Below are 15,788 nucleotides of genomic sequence, written 5' to 3' on the forward strand. Positions count from 1 at the left end.
TTAAAGAACATGGAACCGCCATTAAAAACCTATTTATAGATAATTTTCCATTATCTCAACTACATACGACCCCCATACAAGGTCTCTTATTCATAACTTACTGTTTAAGTGCTTCTTAACATCTTTATTCTTTCAAAAACTTAACATGCAGAGCTATCAGGCTTACTAGGAGGTGGAATCTGTAACACCCCTAACTCACATCCGTCGCTGAAATAGGGTTTTAGAGCATTACCGATCAAACAGACATAATTTCAATGCATTTCATATCATATAATATTCAAGTCAAAACCAATCGAACTCATACATATTGTCCCTTATTTGAACCCTCGAGGCCCAAATTACATGTTAGAAACAAGTCGGGACTAATTTAGAAATCAGAGAAAATTTTCAAAGCTACAGGGTTCTAACGCCCGTGTGGTCAGGTAGTGTGTCTCACACAGTCCAATCACACGCCCGTGTGGACTTAAAATGTACCTTTAACAATAAGTTTACCATTCCCTGCAAGCTTAGACAATAAGCAACTCAAAATCATTCGTTTAACCAATTCAAAACACAATCAAACTCATCCAAATCATATCAAACAAACATCCTAGGTGCCTAACCAATGTACCCTCATAGGTATCACAATTATATCATCATTTTATACCATTTAAACATCATTCAAATCCAATTTATAACCATGCCAAATTCAATTTACTTTGCCTAATTCATGTTCATTTAAACATTAACTTAAACATGTCAGAACATGACTTCAAACATAAACGCATATTATATGTATATAACCAACCAATATTAAACTTATAATCTCATTTACTTTACAATCAATCCACAAAATAATTATTATTTAGACACCCTAGGTCATGCCGACACAAAAGGATAAACATCATCACGTTTGAGATTGGGATCATTGATGGATGCTGAATCGACGATCAACTCTTAAGTACCTAACCTGTGTACAGAAAACAAACTGAACGCTGAGTATATACTTAGTGGTATTTCTATAATCCAAATATTTTAAAACAAAATTTAATATAACATATGCATTTAATCGTACAACAACAATAGCTATTCAATTAAGCAATTAATAAACAAATTATTTATACCATATTCAATTCTCATCATTTGCTATCTAAAATAGCTTTTCGCAATACGATACAGAAATCCATATATCTCACTTGCATTTCACATTCAATGCTTTTCGGTTCCAATCATATTATCATTTCATTTAGTTACCCTTATTAACAATACTCAGACTTAGACGGATAACAAATCCAACAAAAACACACCAATTTGGTACCCACTACCTCATCGGATAATTTGAAGTAATAAGTTGACACCCAGTGTCTCATCGGTTAAACCGAAGTAAGTTGGCACTCAGTGCCTCATCAAATTAATCCAAAGTAGATAATTGACACTCATTGTCTCATGAACTCGAGGTTGAAGAATCCCTGAACTCTTCCAATCTTATGGCATGCCATCTATATCCGACTTAGTCTGATATAGTTAATAGGGTTTAATTCCACAATTCAAAAACAATCAATATCCAATATCCACATTTCACATTTCACATTAATTACGAATTCATATAAATTCAATTCAATATCAAAATGCTAGTTACTCACCTCAATCACTTACCATAATTATTAAATCAAAATACAACAATTAATTATTAGATTCGGATTATAGAAATACAAACCAGAATTTCCGAGCTACTCTTCGTTGACTTTATCTTTTCCCTTCTTAGTGGAAGTTTCCGACACAACGTTAGCTACGGAAATTAAGAACAATTTAAAATTCATCAATACAACACAATTTAATTTCACATTAAATATTTTATTTTTTATTCAACATTTGCCTAAATTCCAATTTAGTCCCTAAACCGAGACTAACTTTATTTCTTCACAATTAATTCTATATTTTCATTCAATTCCCACTTTAAACTAGATTCAACTCTCTAATTTCACTTAAATCCCTAAATTTTAAAATTTTGTAATTTAGTCCCTAATACTCAAAATTTATAATTTTTTTCTAAAATTCAATCATTTTCCATTTCCAACTTAAAAATCTATCAATTTAGTCTCTGATACTGACATTATTCAACATAAACAACATTTAAAAAACTCAATAATTTCTAAAATTTCGACATAGGTCGGGTAGTATTTAATACCAAGATTCTAAAAACATAAAAATTACAAGAAAACGGACTAAATTAACTTACCAATTGAGCTTTGAACCTTAAAACCCTAATTTTTCATTCTTTTTCTTTCTCTCTTTTTCTTCTTTGTTTCGTTTCAACTCTTTTGTTTCTTTTAGTTATTTTTCTTTCTTTTATTTTGTTTTAGTTATTCTTTAATTATTATTATTATAATATTTATATATGCTTAAGTATTAAGTAAGTATATAATATATATAAATATATGTATATAAATTTTACACATGTCCTTACCAACACCAAACATTTGTTAATTTATGGCTTAATTACTTATTTATTCCCTTCTCCTTTCTCTAATCTATAATTCAACTTTTTCCCTTTATGCAATTTAGTCCTTATACCTAATTACTCTTAATTCAAGCTAATTCACTTAACCAGGTCCATTTTAAGAAAATGAAGACTCAAAAATACACTTTCCAATACCCGTGACTATCGGGTCGTTACAGAACCTCTACTAATTAACACAAAACTTTAGCTTCCAACTTAATAAAGAAGAAGAGAACATTTAAGTTTAAGAAGAAAAACTAGAGGTTAATATTGAAGGAAGAAAAACCATTCAAACGTTCCCTTCTCAACATATATGTATCCTCCAATACCTCTTAATGGATCTTGACATGAGTCAAATGCATACAAAAGTTGTCCTTTTTATGTCCTACAAAAATCATAGAAAATATAAAAGAAAATATGATGTCGATGTTATTTGACTGGTCAAACCATTCAATTGACTTTTAACCAATCACTTTAAAGCACTCATATTACACATCTTTCAAGCGCACTTAGCGTACCATACCTATGGTGATAACTCCTATATGTCATGGCATCAAAAACACTTTATCCATTTACAACAATAATTGTAACCCTCTAGACCCGGCCTAGACGTTATGGCCGAATCTTGAAGATCACGTTGGCTATGAAAATGGCGCAGTAAATCGTTTAGAAGATTTCTCTTTAAAATTTCCGTGTAAAATCATTTTTTTATACTTGTTTTAAGTAAAACCAAATTTAGTTAATATTTATCTTTGGACAAACTTAAGTATTGTAATTGTCTTTTGAAAACGTTGTAATTTATCTGAGACATCGCAACAGACAAATTTCTAAATAAAAAAATTATTATTTATTTTGAAATCGTAAATTAATCATACAACTCGTAAAAATAGTAGTCTCGTAAATAGTTGTGTTAAATTTTGAAAACATAATATTGTGTATTGAAAATCATCCTTATTAAGCTTAAGTTTCATCATAATTATGAAAATCCATCGTAATTTATTATATTCTCAAATAATTTAAATGATAGTTTTTAAATCCAAATCATGTAGAAAATTTCCCAAATCAAATATGAGTCTCAAAACGAAAAACCAAACCAAAGTCCCAAAATTAAAGTCCATAGTAAGTAAATACACCCCAAAATATCAAATATCAATAACAATAGAGTTAACTGAAAAATAACCGAGAGCGCCTTCGTAGCCGAGCCCATCCTATCTTTGATTATCTAATATATCAAAATTTAAAAGGGTGAGCTTAAAAAGCCTAGTGTGTGTCTCCAATAATAATCATAGAATAAACTCATATCAACATTAATTTAAACATATCATAGCATATAAATTATTCAATCACAAAATCAGATATGGTAGAATGCGTAATGACTATGTCAATGCAATACTTTTCAAAAAATAGTGCAGATTTTTGAAAGACAAATCCTACCCAATTCCGCTACACACCAATAAGAGTTCCCCAGAACTCGTTCATCCAATATCACACCAGTAAGTGTGGACTAACCACCAGACAGTGCAGTCGTGCTGCCAGAATCAAAATAGTGTGGTTGAACCACTAGATATTGCAGGTTTACTTCCATATACAGGATAATGTGGACATGCCACCAGAAAATGTAGATTTACTGCCAGATACTTCCTCCATACTTTTTTCTCACCCCATGCATGTGATATGGCATATAGATCAGATTTTTCATGTAACGCCCTGACTTATTTATTTCTGTTTCTGTAAATATTTGACATAAATGTGTATTTGCTTTAGTGGTTAAGTATTTTGGGTGTGTGTGTGAGGTCTTGGGTTCATGTCCCACTTCTGTCAATTTTGTTATTTTTGGATCCAAGCCTTATCTTTATTCAGTAGGCTTATATTAAATTGCCTGTAAATTTATATTAGAATGAGCCTGTTGGTTCAAGTGGTAAGAGAGTTAAAGTGTTAGAAGTCTTGTGTTTGAATCCCTGCGTGAGCGTGAGTATTATTTTTGCTCGATTATGTGATAGAGTTTGGGTGGAGTTAGGATTCTGAAGTGGTTGAGATTTAGTGGGATAACGAGGGTTATAATTTAGTGGATATTGTCAAAATATTAAGATTTAATTTTTATTTTGTTTATTTTTCTCTCTCCTACCGAAATTCTGCTCACATTTGACGTTTCTTCTCCAAATTTTCTCACTTCTAAGTTTTTCTTTTTGATTTCAACCTTCTTTGATTTCTGTTCGCTTTTCTGTTTTTCAAATCCCCACGGTTAAGTGCTATAGAGTCTAGTCTGTCTGTAGTAGGTAAGTTTTCTTGAAGTTTTGGGCTAATGAGAACCGATTTCGGGTTTGGTAACATGGTGATTTCTTGTTTAGGTGTTGCCCAAGGGGTTTAAAACGTGTCTTCCAGCGTGTAACGTATTCAAGCTATCATTTCCATTTTGGTAAGTGATTAAACCTTCATTTGAAGTTGTTTTCCGAGTGTGTCGTTTGGGTTTTTTGGTTAGATTGGGTGCGATAACCGAAATTGAACGTGTTTCTGGTGTTGTTCTTAGGTTCAGGAGTCTAGGGATTACTTTGCTGCGAAAAATAAACAAGGTGTGTTCCCAAAATGCAAAAATCTAAGTTTTGGCGAAAGCCGAAAATGGCCACTATCGATACCACACGGGGCGTGTGAGAGGCCGTGTGCGAGACATGGTCGTGTGGTGGACAAAGGCATGGTCGTGTATATGACACGACCGTGTGATGGCCAAAGTGTGGCCATGTGAGCCATATGGGCTTGGCCAAGTTGGGTGTGCGGGTTTCTGGGCCAGGTCTTATAGGCCACACGGGAAGGCTAATCTAGGCGTGTAGGCCACACAGGCATGTGGACCCATATTTCTGAAATTTCCCCTAGGGTCGCATGGGTCATTCCAATCGACTATGGGCCTACCGTAAAGTCGGTAAGGACTAACCAAACACTAAAACTATAGATCTGATTGTCTGATATTCAGTTCTGTGTATGATAATGCTATGCATGTCTGATTATTTTGATATATGTACATAACCATGTTGAGCATGTCCAATATGTTATTTTGTATCTGTTTTTGTATATGATTGTGGGGTAGGATTTGTATATGAGAGGAAGTATTTTATATGACGATCTGCGCCTATATTCTGGCAGCTTGGCTGCACATTATCTGACATGTATCGTATTGGCACGGTATGGTGTGTAGGGATGGGTGGGTGTTTTTAACCCCACATGGTGTGATGGGATGGTCAGAGTTGGTGTGTAGAGGAAGGGGGTAAGATTATGTGTTTCTGATCTGTATATCTGATTCTGTGTATTGTATCTGAAAAGGCCATGAGCCTGACTCTGTATCTGTATGTTTGCATGCTTATTTCTGTTGGGTTACACACTGAGTTTATGGAAACTCACATCCGTTTTCCTGTTCTGTTCAAGTAATCCTCAGACTTAGGTAGATTAGTACAGTGGAGACTCAACAGTGACCATTCGACCATAATTATTAATTTATGGTTTTATTTACGATTTTGGTTTTATTCTGAGAGTTTGTAATTTCTGGGATTCTCTGGACTTTATGGTTTTTAACTGTTGATTTTTGGTTTGTTAATAATTTGCATGCCTTGACAAATTATTTTATAAAATCAATGATTTTTATGCAAAAGAGGTTATTTCTAAAAATACAAATCTGGTTTAAAAAATTTATCACATTTTTTAAACTTCTGTTGTAGTAAGTGTTTGGTAAACAAATTAATTAAATAAACGTTTTCAGTATAATCATGACGAACACGAGATATCAAAATTGAATGATTTATCAAGTCAACACTGTTTTCAAAAGCCATTCCTTGTGACATCATCAGATTCGACCATAACGTCTAGGCCGGGTTTAGGGTGTTACATTTCAGTAGCATACTTTACATGCGAATCAAATTATCAAAATATGGCATGTTTAAAATGCGAATCAAATCTTATATATTTTTATAATGGCATGCTTATCATGCAAATCAGAATTTTAGAATAGGGTATGCTCAACATGCGAATCCATAGATCAAAATGATAACACATAACATTTTTCACTTAGATCAGAATATTGATAATTATTTTATATTAGCCATAAACCACATGACATGAGAAAGAGAAATAATATATTAACACATATTACAGAATCACTCAATCAACAAATCAACACCATAGATCTTAGAGTTTCGGGATTAACTTACTTGGTATCCTTGTTTATCGGTTTTTACCTATCTCTATGAATACTCTTGTATTCACACATACTTATAATTCAAGAATCATATAACCAAAAATATTACATTTAAAATATCACTGTTATTTATTATTTAATCAATATTATTAATTGTTATCAAGAATGAGTCCCCACATCTTAGATCCGATTGAAAATCTCGATTCCACTTTGAAAGGGGAGTTCGATTTCCTTGACTCACTACAGTATCGATCCAATGCATGAGTCAGTACAAATTTAATGAATAAATTACAACCATTAATAAAAGAAACAATTGTGATTTGGTAATACTTACGCAAAGTGGTGATCAAATCGCACACTATTATGAATAGAGGTGATTTTGGGATTTTTGTGTGATACTTCACAGAAGCACATAAATGAGTCATTAGAATCCTGCTAAATCGAAAATAGTATTGTAAAAATAGAACGTGAATAATAATCCTTCGTACCTACAATAAAACAGAGGAAAGAAGCTCAACGATAAATTTTGAAAAGTCGGCTAAAGTTGAGGATTTGACGCTATAAACGCAAAATAGAAAAGGTTAGAGAAAATAATATGAAAAATGATCTTTTAATATTTAAAAACCAGATTCAAGAGTTTATGGAGATGATTTTTTGAAAGAGGATGAGAAAAGAAGAATATGGTGAAAATAGATGGTAGCGATGTGGCAGCGATATGGCGGTAGAGGTGAGGCGGTGGTGTAGTTGTTGTGTGGTGGTAGAGTGAAAGAGGGACGAAGAAATATGGTTTCAAAGGTGGTGAAATAAATAATAAAAATTCGAAAAACAGTTGGATGAGGTTGGTGGATGGCAAAGAGAGGAGATGAGAGAAAAACTGAAAGAATAAAATGAAAAGTAGGGTTTTTGGGGTGCTATGGCTGGCCATGGGTAGTCAAAGGCGAAAAGATGGTATATTTGGGGACAACGGGAGTAAAAAGTGGATCATGAATAAAGAGGGGGCTTTGGATGGTAAAAGAGTTGACTCAAAAAAAAAGGAAAGGGATCCCCCATTTTATGGAATGAGTTGGATGACAAGGAGGGTTTGAACATGAGACCTTTAGGATTTAATTAACACACTTAACCACTAGGGTACTAACTCCCTCGTGTCATAAACTTGCGCATAATAATATATAAAATTTAGGGCGTGATAATAACATATATTTTTAGGTGCATCATGCTCAACCAAAACTTTGAGTTGAACTCTTCGTTTGTCATACACTTTCTTCAATTGAAGAATATTACGAGAATAAATCCTTATATACTTCTATGGGCAGATACTCTATACGCCAAACATTAGTTCGCCAAAAGCCTATAAATTGGCGGACTAACTACCATAGTGTGCCAAAACAGGTAACCTTCACATCTATATGCCCTTCTTCTCGGATCTGCCAAATTTGGGCTGTGATACTATAGTTCAATGTCAAAGGGTTATAAACTTTACAAGTTGAAGAAAAAGAAGGTAATCATTAGTTAATATTTTGTGTTTGATTAAAAGGTTGTATGGTTAGCAAAAAGAAAAGGTTAAGAAGATTTTTTTCTTGCTACAATTATACATCTAGTACATGTTGATAAGCAATTGACTCATTCTATACCAAATTCTCCATCCTTATCAAGTTCTCCAAGTTTTATCTCTTCACCTAGCTCAACTCTAATAAAAATAAGAATTTTAAGTGATGTTTATGCTAGATGCAATTATTATGCAATTGAATTAGAAAGCTTTGAAGACGCAATCAAAGAGGATGCTTGGAAGAAAGCTATGCAAGAAGAAATTGATTCAATTAAAAAGAACAATACATGAGATCTGGTTGAAAAGCCAAATGGTAAAGAAGTTATTGATGCGAAATGTGTGTAAAAAGTGAAGCACAATCCAGATGTTTCAGTCCAAAGAAATAAAGACAAATTAGTGGTGAAAGGCTATACAAAATAGCTTGGTATTGTCAATCATGAGACTCTTTTTTTCAATTGCTCATTTGGACACAATTAAAGCAATCATTGCATTGTAAACATCAAAAGGTTGGAATCTCTACCAGCTAAATGTGAAATCAACATTTTTAAATAGAGAAATGAAAGAAGTGTACGTGCAACAACCTTAAAGCTTTGAGATTAAAGGCCAAGAAGATAAGGTGTACAAATTGAAGAAAGCTCTGTATGGGCTCAAGAAAAATCCTAAAGCATGGTACAGTGAGATTGTCAACAATTTCATTTAGCAAGGATTCCATAGAAGAAAAAGTGATCCTACTTTGCATATTAAGTATCAAGTTACAGCCGATATACTTCTTGTTGCACTTTATGTTGATAATTTGGTTTATATCAGTAACAATGAAAGGATGATTGAAACTTTTAAAATGGAGATGATGAAAAAATATGAAATGCTTGATCTTGGATTATTACATCATTTTCTTAGATTTGAGATTTATCAAATGATTATGGAGTTTTTATTTGTAATATATATATATGTTGAAAATGTTTTGAAGAAGTTTGGTATGGTTCGTTGTAAATGTGTTGATACTCCTTTGGTGGTGAATGAAAAATTAAGAAAAGAATATGGTGGTGGATGATTGATGCAAGCATGTATAGAAGCTTGATTGGAAGTTTGATTTATTTGATGGCTACGAGGACTAGTTTTCATGTTTGCGACTAGTTTGCTTTTAAGATTCTTAAAGTGAACCTAGCCACTTACATCTTGAAGAAGCAAAAAAAGTGTTGAGATATGTCATGGGCACCGTTAAGTATAGGATCATGTTTGAAAAACATTCAACAATAAATTAGAAGGTTATTGCTATAGTGATTGGGTCGAAAGTGTTGATGATATAAAGAACACTTCAGGTTATGTATGTGCTCTTGGAACTGATATGATTTCTTGGTGTTAAAGGAAGTAATAAATAATAGCTCAATCATCTATAGGAGTAAAGTATCTAGCAGCTGGATCAGTAGCACAAAAGTAATTTAGTTAAGAAGAATTATGGAAGACATCAGAGAAAAGTAAAAAGAAGGTGTCCGACTTCATTGTGACAACAAATTAGCCATTATTATGTCAAAGAATCTAGTTTGTCATAGTTGAACCAGATGCATCAACATCAAACATCATTTCATACAAGAAGTAATTCAAGTAGGAGAGATCCAACTAAAATTTTGTCCACCACAGGATCAACTAGCAAACATTTTCACCAAAGCACTTCCAAGGACAAGATTCCGGCAACTCAAAAAAGCATTGGGAGTCAAAGAACGTCAAATTAGGGGGGAGTATGTTGAGTAATGTGATATAATTAAACTTGTATTTAGTCAAGGTGACTAAGATGGACGAATTTAGTGAATCTAGTAGTCATTTTATTAACATGCATGTGTCATGGGCCGCAGATCAAAGGTTGTGACCATTATGCATAAAATGTCTCATAGATTTTAACTTATTAAATGGGGCTCATTTGATTCACATGAACTGACCCGATTTGTGAAACCCATTAAGAAACCAATTACTTGAAGCTTTAATGGCCCAGTGAAACACTCTAGTAAAACTAAAGTTAAGAGGGTAATTAATGTGAATCCTAAGTGATAAAAATGTATAGATCTGTACCGTTGGTTTTGGGGAACTCAACTATAAACAGAAGCCTTCCTATAGAAAATTTTTGCAAGAGTTTTCATTTTCCAAGAGTAGGCTAACTAAGGCAAGATTTGACCCAAGAAATCGCCTAAGACCATGCGGTTTGCCAGACTAAAGGTCTAATCTCGTGACACATGATTGTACTCATCTAAAATGAATGAATGTAGTAGATTAAGAATCAAATAAGATGAATGTATAGAAATTAATAATCACTTCCCACAACTATACAAAGAGTTGTAAGTGATGAAGCCAATAGAAAGAGATAGAGATGTGAGTGAACCAAAAGTAAAATTTTCATTCCATCTTAAGTGTCTCTCCACCATCTCTAGATTCTCTCCAACAAGTTGGAACAAATGGTACATTCTATTCAAAGTTTGACTACACTATCTGGCTCATGCGTTGGCTTTGTTTTTTGTACAAGTGGAAGTATTACATTGATGTTTACAATTGTAAGAGAATTGCTACCAAAATACTGATAAACAACCACTGCAATGGAACTGGTCCACTCTCCAAATTAGCAAAGCTTGAATCATGTGCTACTGATTTTGTTGCTGGTGCAGGGGCAATATCTGCTTCTGGCATGTCACATACTCCGAATGTCATATTTGCCTATGCAAGACATTTAAATACCATAGTAACCAATTAGAGTCCTAACTTTTCCGGGTCTTTTATCAACCATTTCTTACATATTTACAAGGAAATGGAGGAGAGATAATAGGTAGAATTAATGTTGCATACCCTGCAAATGACAATGTTTTCGCATCCACAAACTAGATGACCATTTGCCACGTCTATAGCTTCTGGAGCACCTCCACCATCACTCCTCTGATATGTTCATGCAAGAATTGATTTCAAATGCCCAACTCAGAACCAGTAGAATTTTTAGGTTGTTCATGCTTTTAATAGTAACAATTGACAATTGTGCAACATTCATACCTTATAAAAATCAACAGCAATGAAGTTAGGCCATCGGTTTCCGGCGGCTACATGACATGTATTCATCATGCTAATTAGTGGAGCTGAATTGTGTCTGCAAGCTTGCGTTACATCTGGTATATCAGGGAAGTAGTTGATTAAGACGAGCGACCTTGATGTTGCATTCATGGCAGGTGATTCTGCTCGGTTTGGACATGAACCAGCTATCATCCCACCATTGCCATCTGTTGTTCCCAAAAATGCATCAATGTCACTTCTGCTTTGAAATAAATATAATTTTTCTGCTTTTTTTAATGAACTGTTTAGAAGATGATGATAACAGGACTCACATTGGTTTTCTACCATGTATCTCCACTGATAAGCTATACCTTCAGAGGCCTCCTTAGCTGACTTTGAAGTGAAAACCACCATACGCTGATTCTTTTGTACCATATCATCAACTGTTGGCCAACTTCCACCATTTTTTGGCATTCGAGATACCGGAAACCAGAACTTCCTCAGGCCAGCAGCATCAAATACTTTGCTTAAGCCCCTTGGTGAGGTAACATAGTCTTCAATGATAATGGTAACAATTTCTGAGGGGTTTGCTTCAAGAAATGCTTGAATCTCTTTCAAAATATTAATTGCAGGTTGCTGCTTAAAAAAGAATTACTCATCAATTAAGGCCATCGTAAAGAAATTATTATTCACATTTTCTGAGACCCAGTCCAGATAAAATATATTCATTAACTTTATATGTCCGCTCAAACTTACGAAGGCTGTATTGTTAAAACATTGTCCTCCAAAGGAGTGACACAACCAGATGTCGTTCTGGAAATCATACATGTCCAGCATCAAACCCCTAACACCATTCTGCAACACAGAAAACCACTTCTGAACTCGCTAATTATTGAAAAACAACTGCTATTCCAGCAAAATACATTGCGAAAGATAAAACAATTCAATAGGGAGAAACACTAGTATATAATGTTCAGTTTAGAGGCAATTTAACAATCAAATTGCAAAGTTTTCTAGTCAGTAGTAAGTAGCGAAAATCTTGGGAGTTTTGGGCGGGGGGCACGTAAGAACTCACGTTAGCCTATAATGCAGGTTACCAAGATGGAATCCGACAGAACATGTTTCTGAAGCAAATGCAACATGATTTCATATGTCACCTGTGGTATTGATGGTATGGAAAGCACATAAATATTATATTCGCCACTAGGATATACCTTTTTTAAGATCACCTCACCTAACTTACTTGACTAACATGTGGGGTTGGGAGAAGATAAAAGTATACATGCTCATACCTTAATACAATGATGCTTACCTTATTATTAAAAAAGAAAAATAATATGCTGACGGTCGGACCTACTCCCCCAGTTGAGGTAAAACAATGTATAACTAACTCCCCTAATTAGATTAAGAATCATATGTGAAGAAAAAACATAGATTTCAAACTTTCTAACTAAAGTAATAAGACTCAGAGGAGGTGTCTGTCTCTGACCCTGGACATGGTCTTGGGAAGCTTTCTTCATTTCCCATCATAAACATACCTCACACACTCCATTTTCTCTTGAAACATAAACAATTGATGAAAACTTTTTTAACGTTAGTTCAAAGTCTACCATCAAATTGAAGCATTCAACAAAAGTTTAAACAGGTATAAGATGTCTGGTAAAGCGTGGTTTCTATGTAATTTCCCTTTAAGCTTTGGCTTTCTTCAATTTTACTTGATTAAAAAGGGTGCCAATATCCTTTCTAAAGGGTAAATTAACGACATCATCTACCTACCGAAAGGGCTAAAATGCTAAATAATCCTCTAATTGTAAACTAAGTACAAACAAGAAAAATCTATAATTTCTTAATAAAGGTATCATTAAGGATACGTGTAATTAAGGTTCCAAGCCAAAAAGTATTCTCACCGGATTGGGTGTTATTTTTTTAACTGGATCCTTGTGTCGGCAGCAAACAACAATAGTCAAACCTCAATGTTATATTCTAGCTACCTCATACTAATGATGCAACAATAGCAAATTTAATTTAAAGCTAGTAGCTAATCTCATATAATATAACTAAATACCACTATTACTTTAATAATAATTAAATCAATTCCAAATTGGTTACGGTCTTCTCGGAAACAGCATCCTCAGAAATCAAAGAGTACCCAACAAATATATTCAAGCACAAACAAACAAAAATCCCTTCCAGAAAGACTTTGCTTTAAATTTAAAGAAATCGAGTTTTACTTTCCAACCAGAAGAGCCGACATTCCTTAAAAGCAATCCATCAAAAAAACACCGCCAAACAGCAATACCCTGTTTAATTCTCTTTTTTTTTTTAGTCAATACTGTTTAATTCATTTAAAAGTGAAAAAAATCTAAACCCATATGTAAACTAAAAAGATCAACGGGGGATTTAAAAACGAAGAAGAAGCTGAAACAAAATGAGAACATTGAGTAGAGAATTAAAGCATACAACAATTATAGTTAATTAAACATACATTGAGTTGGTCAGTGATGGAGTCCTGCTGGTTCGTAGGTTCTAGAATCAAAGACCCAGTTGCGGACTTTTTTCCAAGCCTTGCAAACGAATTATGGGTCGTCAACCACGAGTATCGATTATATGGAAGTCCCTTAACCTATTTCAACCATCAAAGCCACAGAATTCATGTCTATATCTCTCCTTTTACATGTAAAGAGGCATGGTGAGGACATTGGATTCAGTGTACGGACCTTAGAAGTAGGGTTTACAGGTTGGATTCGGGTGCATCTGGGCCGTACATTTCCATTTGCTACACAGGTTTCGCAGTGCAACCCTGAGTCACAATTGCCATTCGATACGCACGTTTGTCCTTCCTGTTCAAGACATATATGTATAAAAACACTGAGAACTGACATTTTAACGAAAGACATAAAAGAGTCTCCTCCTGATGGGGGCATACCTTGAGAGCAGAGCAAAATCCAAAGAGAAGACAAGTGATGATCAGCCTGGTAATCAACTGCAAATGAATTGCAGTGTATTGTGTCAGTTTTCCATTGATGACAGATAAGAAGAAGAAGAAGAATGATAGTTGAAACTTGCCTGCATTGATTGGTTTTTGGAGCTTGCTTTTTTTTTTTTAATTTGAATTTCGTTTTTGCTTCCCTCTGGGTTTAAATAAGATCAGAATTTGAAGAGCATTAAGTTTATGGTAAATTGTATTTGATTGCGGTGAGTGGAGATCTTTATATAGGCATCTAAGCAGACCCCAAAAAAAATGCAGGTGTTTCATGCGCCGCAGTGAGGTTAGCTAACCAGGCCATGCTTTGCTGAACTAGTTAATGATTTTTCCGTAGTCAATGATGATTACCTCAGTTTAATAAATAAAAATTACACTTTCTTTTTTCTAATTTGACATCTCCTACTTGATATATTTTGGTAACAATGATAATGATAACTTTTTAATCTGTTAACAATGATAATGATAGCTTTTTAATTTATTATTTGGATTTTAGATTCGATTTTATGAAATTTTATAATTAGTTTATAGTATTAGTAATTAATTTTTATTAAATTAATCTTAAAATTTATTTTAAATAAAGATAAAATTAAATAAATTCACAATTAATAATAAATTTATTCTGTTAACAAAATTATAAAAAATTCAATCTTACTAATATTAGAAATTGATTTTCATTAAATTAATTTTAAAACTTGAATTAAATACTAAAAAATTAACACAGTTATCTTTAAATACTAAAACATGTAACTTTTTTTTTTTCAAATACTGGTACCACAATGAAAAAAAACTTCAACCCTAAAAGTAATTGAATAATTGAAAGTTTGAAATAAGAGATTCTGATCTTTATTTTTTTCAGTTTCGTTATCGTTATGCCAATTTTATGATTCATATTTAGATTTGTGTTTATTTCTCTCAATAATATTATTTTTAAAATTTAAACATATGTATTTTTTTAAGTTTTTTACAACTACACTAAAAAAATCATAATAAGTTTGAGAGGAAATAAAATCCCAAACAAGAGTGCAATGAAAGTTTGTTGCTTAAAGTCTTTCTCTTATATTTTGCTTGCAATAATCGATCAATAAATTTTATAATTAACTATAAAATTCTTAATTGAGTAATTATAAATCAACTCAATTAAAAAATGTCAATTTAAAAAAAAAAGTAAAAATGTTAAATTTAGAAAATAACATAACTCTCTTTTGAAGAAGAGATAATAACTAAATGCAAATAGGGCAAAAATAATTTAATAAATTTTAATTATTTTTTAAATAAAACAAAACCAACATTATCTAAAAAGAATTCACTTCCAAACAAAAAAATCTATCTACTCTTTTCACAAACCTTCTACTATTTTTTAGAATTAAATTTTTTTCTCTCACTAAATTCAAAAATTATATGCCATAACTATCTTTTAAAAAAAAACTATTCTTTTATCCAAAAAAGAAATATCAACTTATCTTTTAAAATTGTAATTAAAATGTAAAGAAGATGCTGTCCATGCTTGTTATCCTTGAATATTTCAATATATTATTAATTAATAATATTTAAATTGGATATTTAATATATGGAA

The 15,788-nt window shown here is 32.8% G+C and overlaps 1 protein-coding gene and 1 long non-coding RNA gene across 3 annotated transcripts; both read right to left on the reverse strand.

Annotated features, from left to right (window-relative positions):
* Nucleotides 1-6,587: 6,587 nt before the first annotated feature.
* LOC121210819 (uncharacterized) lies at nucleotides 6,588-7,528 on the reverse strand. Its single transcript, XR_005906034.1, has 3 exons — nucleotides 7,148-7,528; nucleotides 6,994-7,057; nucleotides 6,588-6,899 (listed from the first exon to the last, which is right to left on the reverse strand). It is a non-coding gene; the product is annotated as an uncharacterized lncRNA (long non-coding RNA).
* Nucleotides 7,529-10,571: 3,043 nt separating this feature from the next.
* LOC107938041 (PI-PLC X domain-containing protein At5g67130) lies at nucleotides 10,572-14,594 on the reverse strand. 2 transcript variants are annotated; one of them, XM_016871085.2, is made up of 9 exons: nucleotides 14,296-14,542; nucleotides 14,156-14,212; nucleotides 13,947-14,069; nucleotides 13,715-13,852; nucleotides 11,986-12,084; nucleotides 11,562-11,865; nucleotides 11,233-11,456; nucleotides 11,035-11,121; nucleotides 10,572-10,905 (listed from the first exon to the last, which is right to left on the reverse strand). In XM_016871085.2, the coding sequence occupies exons 1-9, from the start codon at nucleotides 14,299-14,301 to the stop codon at nucleotides 10,738-10,740; spliced, it is 1,206 nt and encodes a 401-aa protein (XP_016726574.1). In that variant the 5' UTR covers nucleotides 14,302-14,542; the 3' UTR covers nucleotides 10,572-10,737. The 2 variants fall into 2 exon arrangements, with proteins under 2 accessions (XP_016726574.1, XP_016726568.1); XM_016871079.2 differs by having other exon boundaries at nucleotides 11,233-11,865; nucleotides 14,296-14,594.
* Between the last annotated feature and the right edge of the window lie 1,194 nt (nucleotides 14,595-15,788).

The sequence above is a fragment of the Gossypium hirsutum genome, chromosome A12 (assembly GCF_007990345.1).
Source record: "Gossypium hirsutum isolate 1008001.06 chromosome A12, Gossypium_hirsutum_v2.1, whole genome shotgun sequence".
NCBI classification, from domain to species: domain Eukaryota; kingdom Viridiplantae; phylum Streptophyta; class Magnoliopsida; order Malvales; family Malvaceae; genus Gossypium; species Gossypium hirsutum.

Coding starts and splice junctions, on each gene's coding strand:
- LOC107938041 (XM_016871079.2), bottom strand. Junction 13,853..13,946: donor CTGTAAACCCTACTTCTAAG/GTCCGTACACTG, acceptor TGGTTGAAATAG/GTTAAGGGACTTCCATATAA. Junction 11,866..11,985: donor GTTTTAACAATACAGCCTTC/GTAAGTTTGAGC, acceptor TTTTTTAAGCAG/CAACCTGCAATTAATATTTT.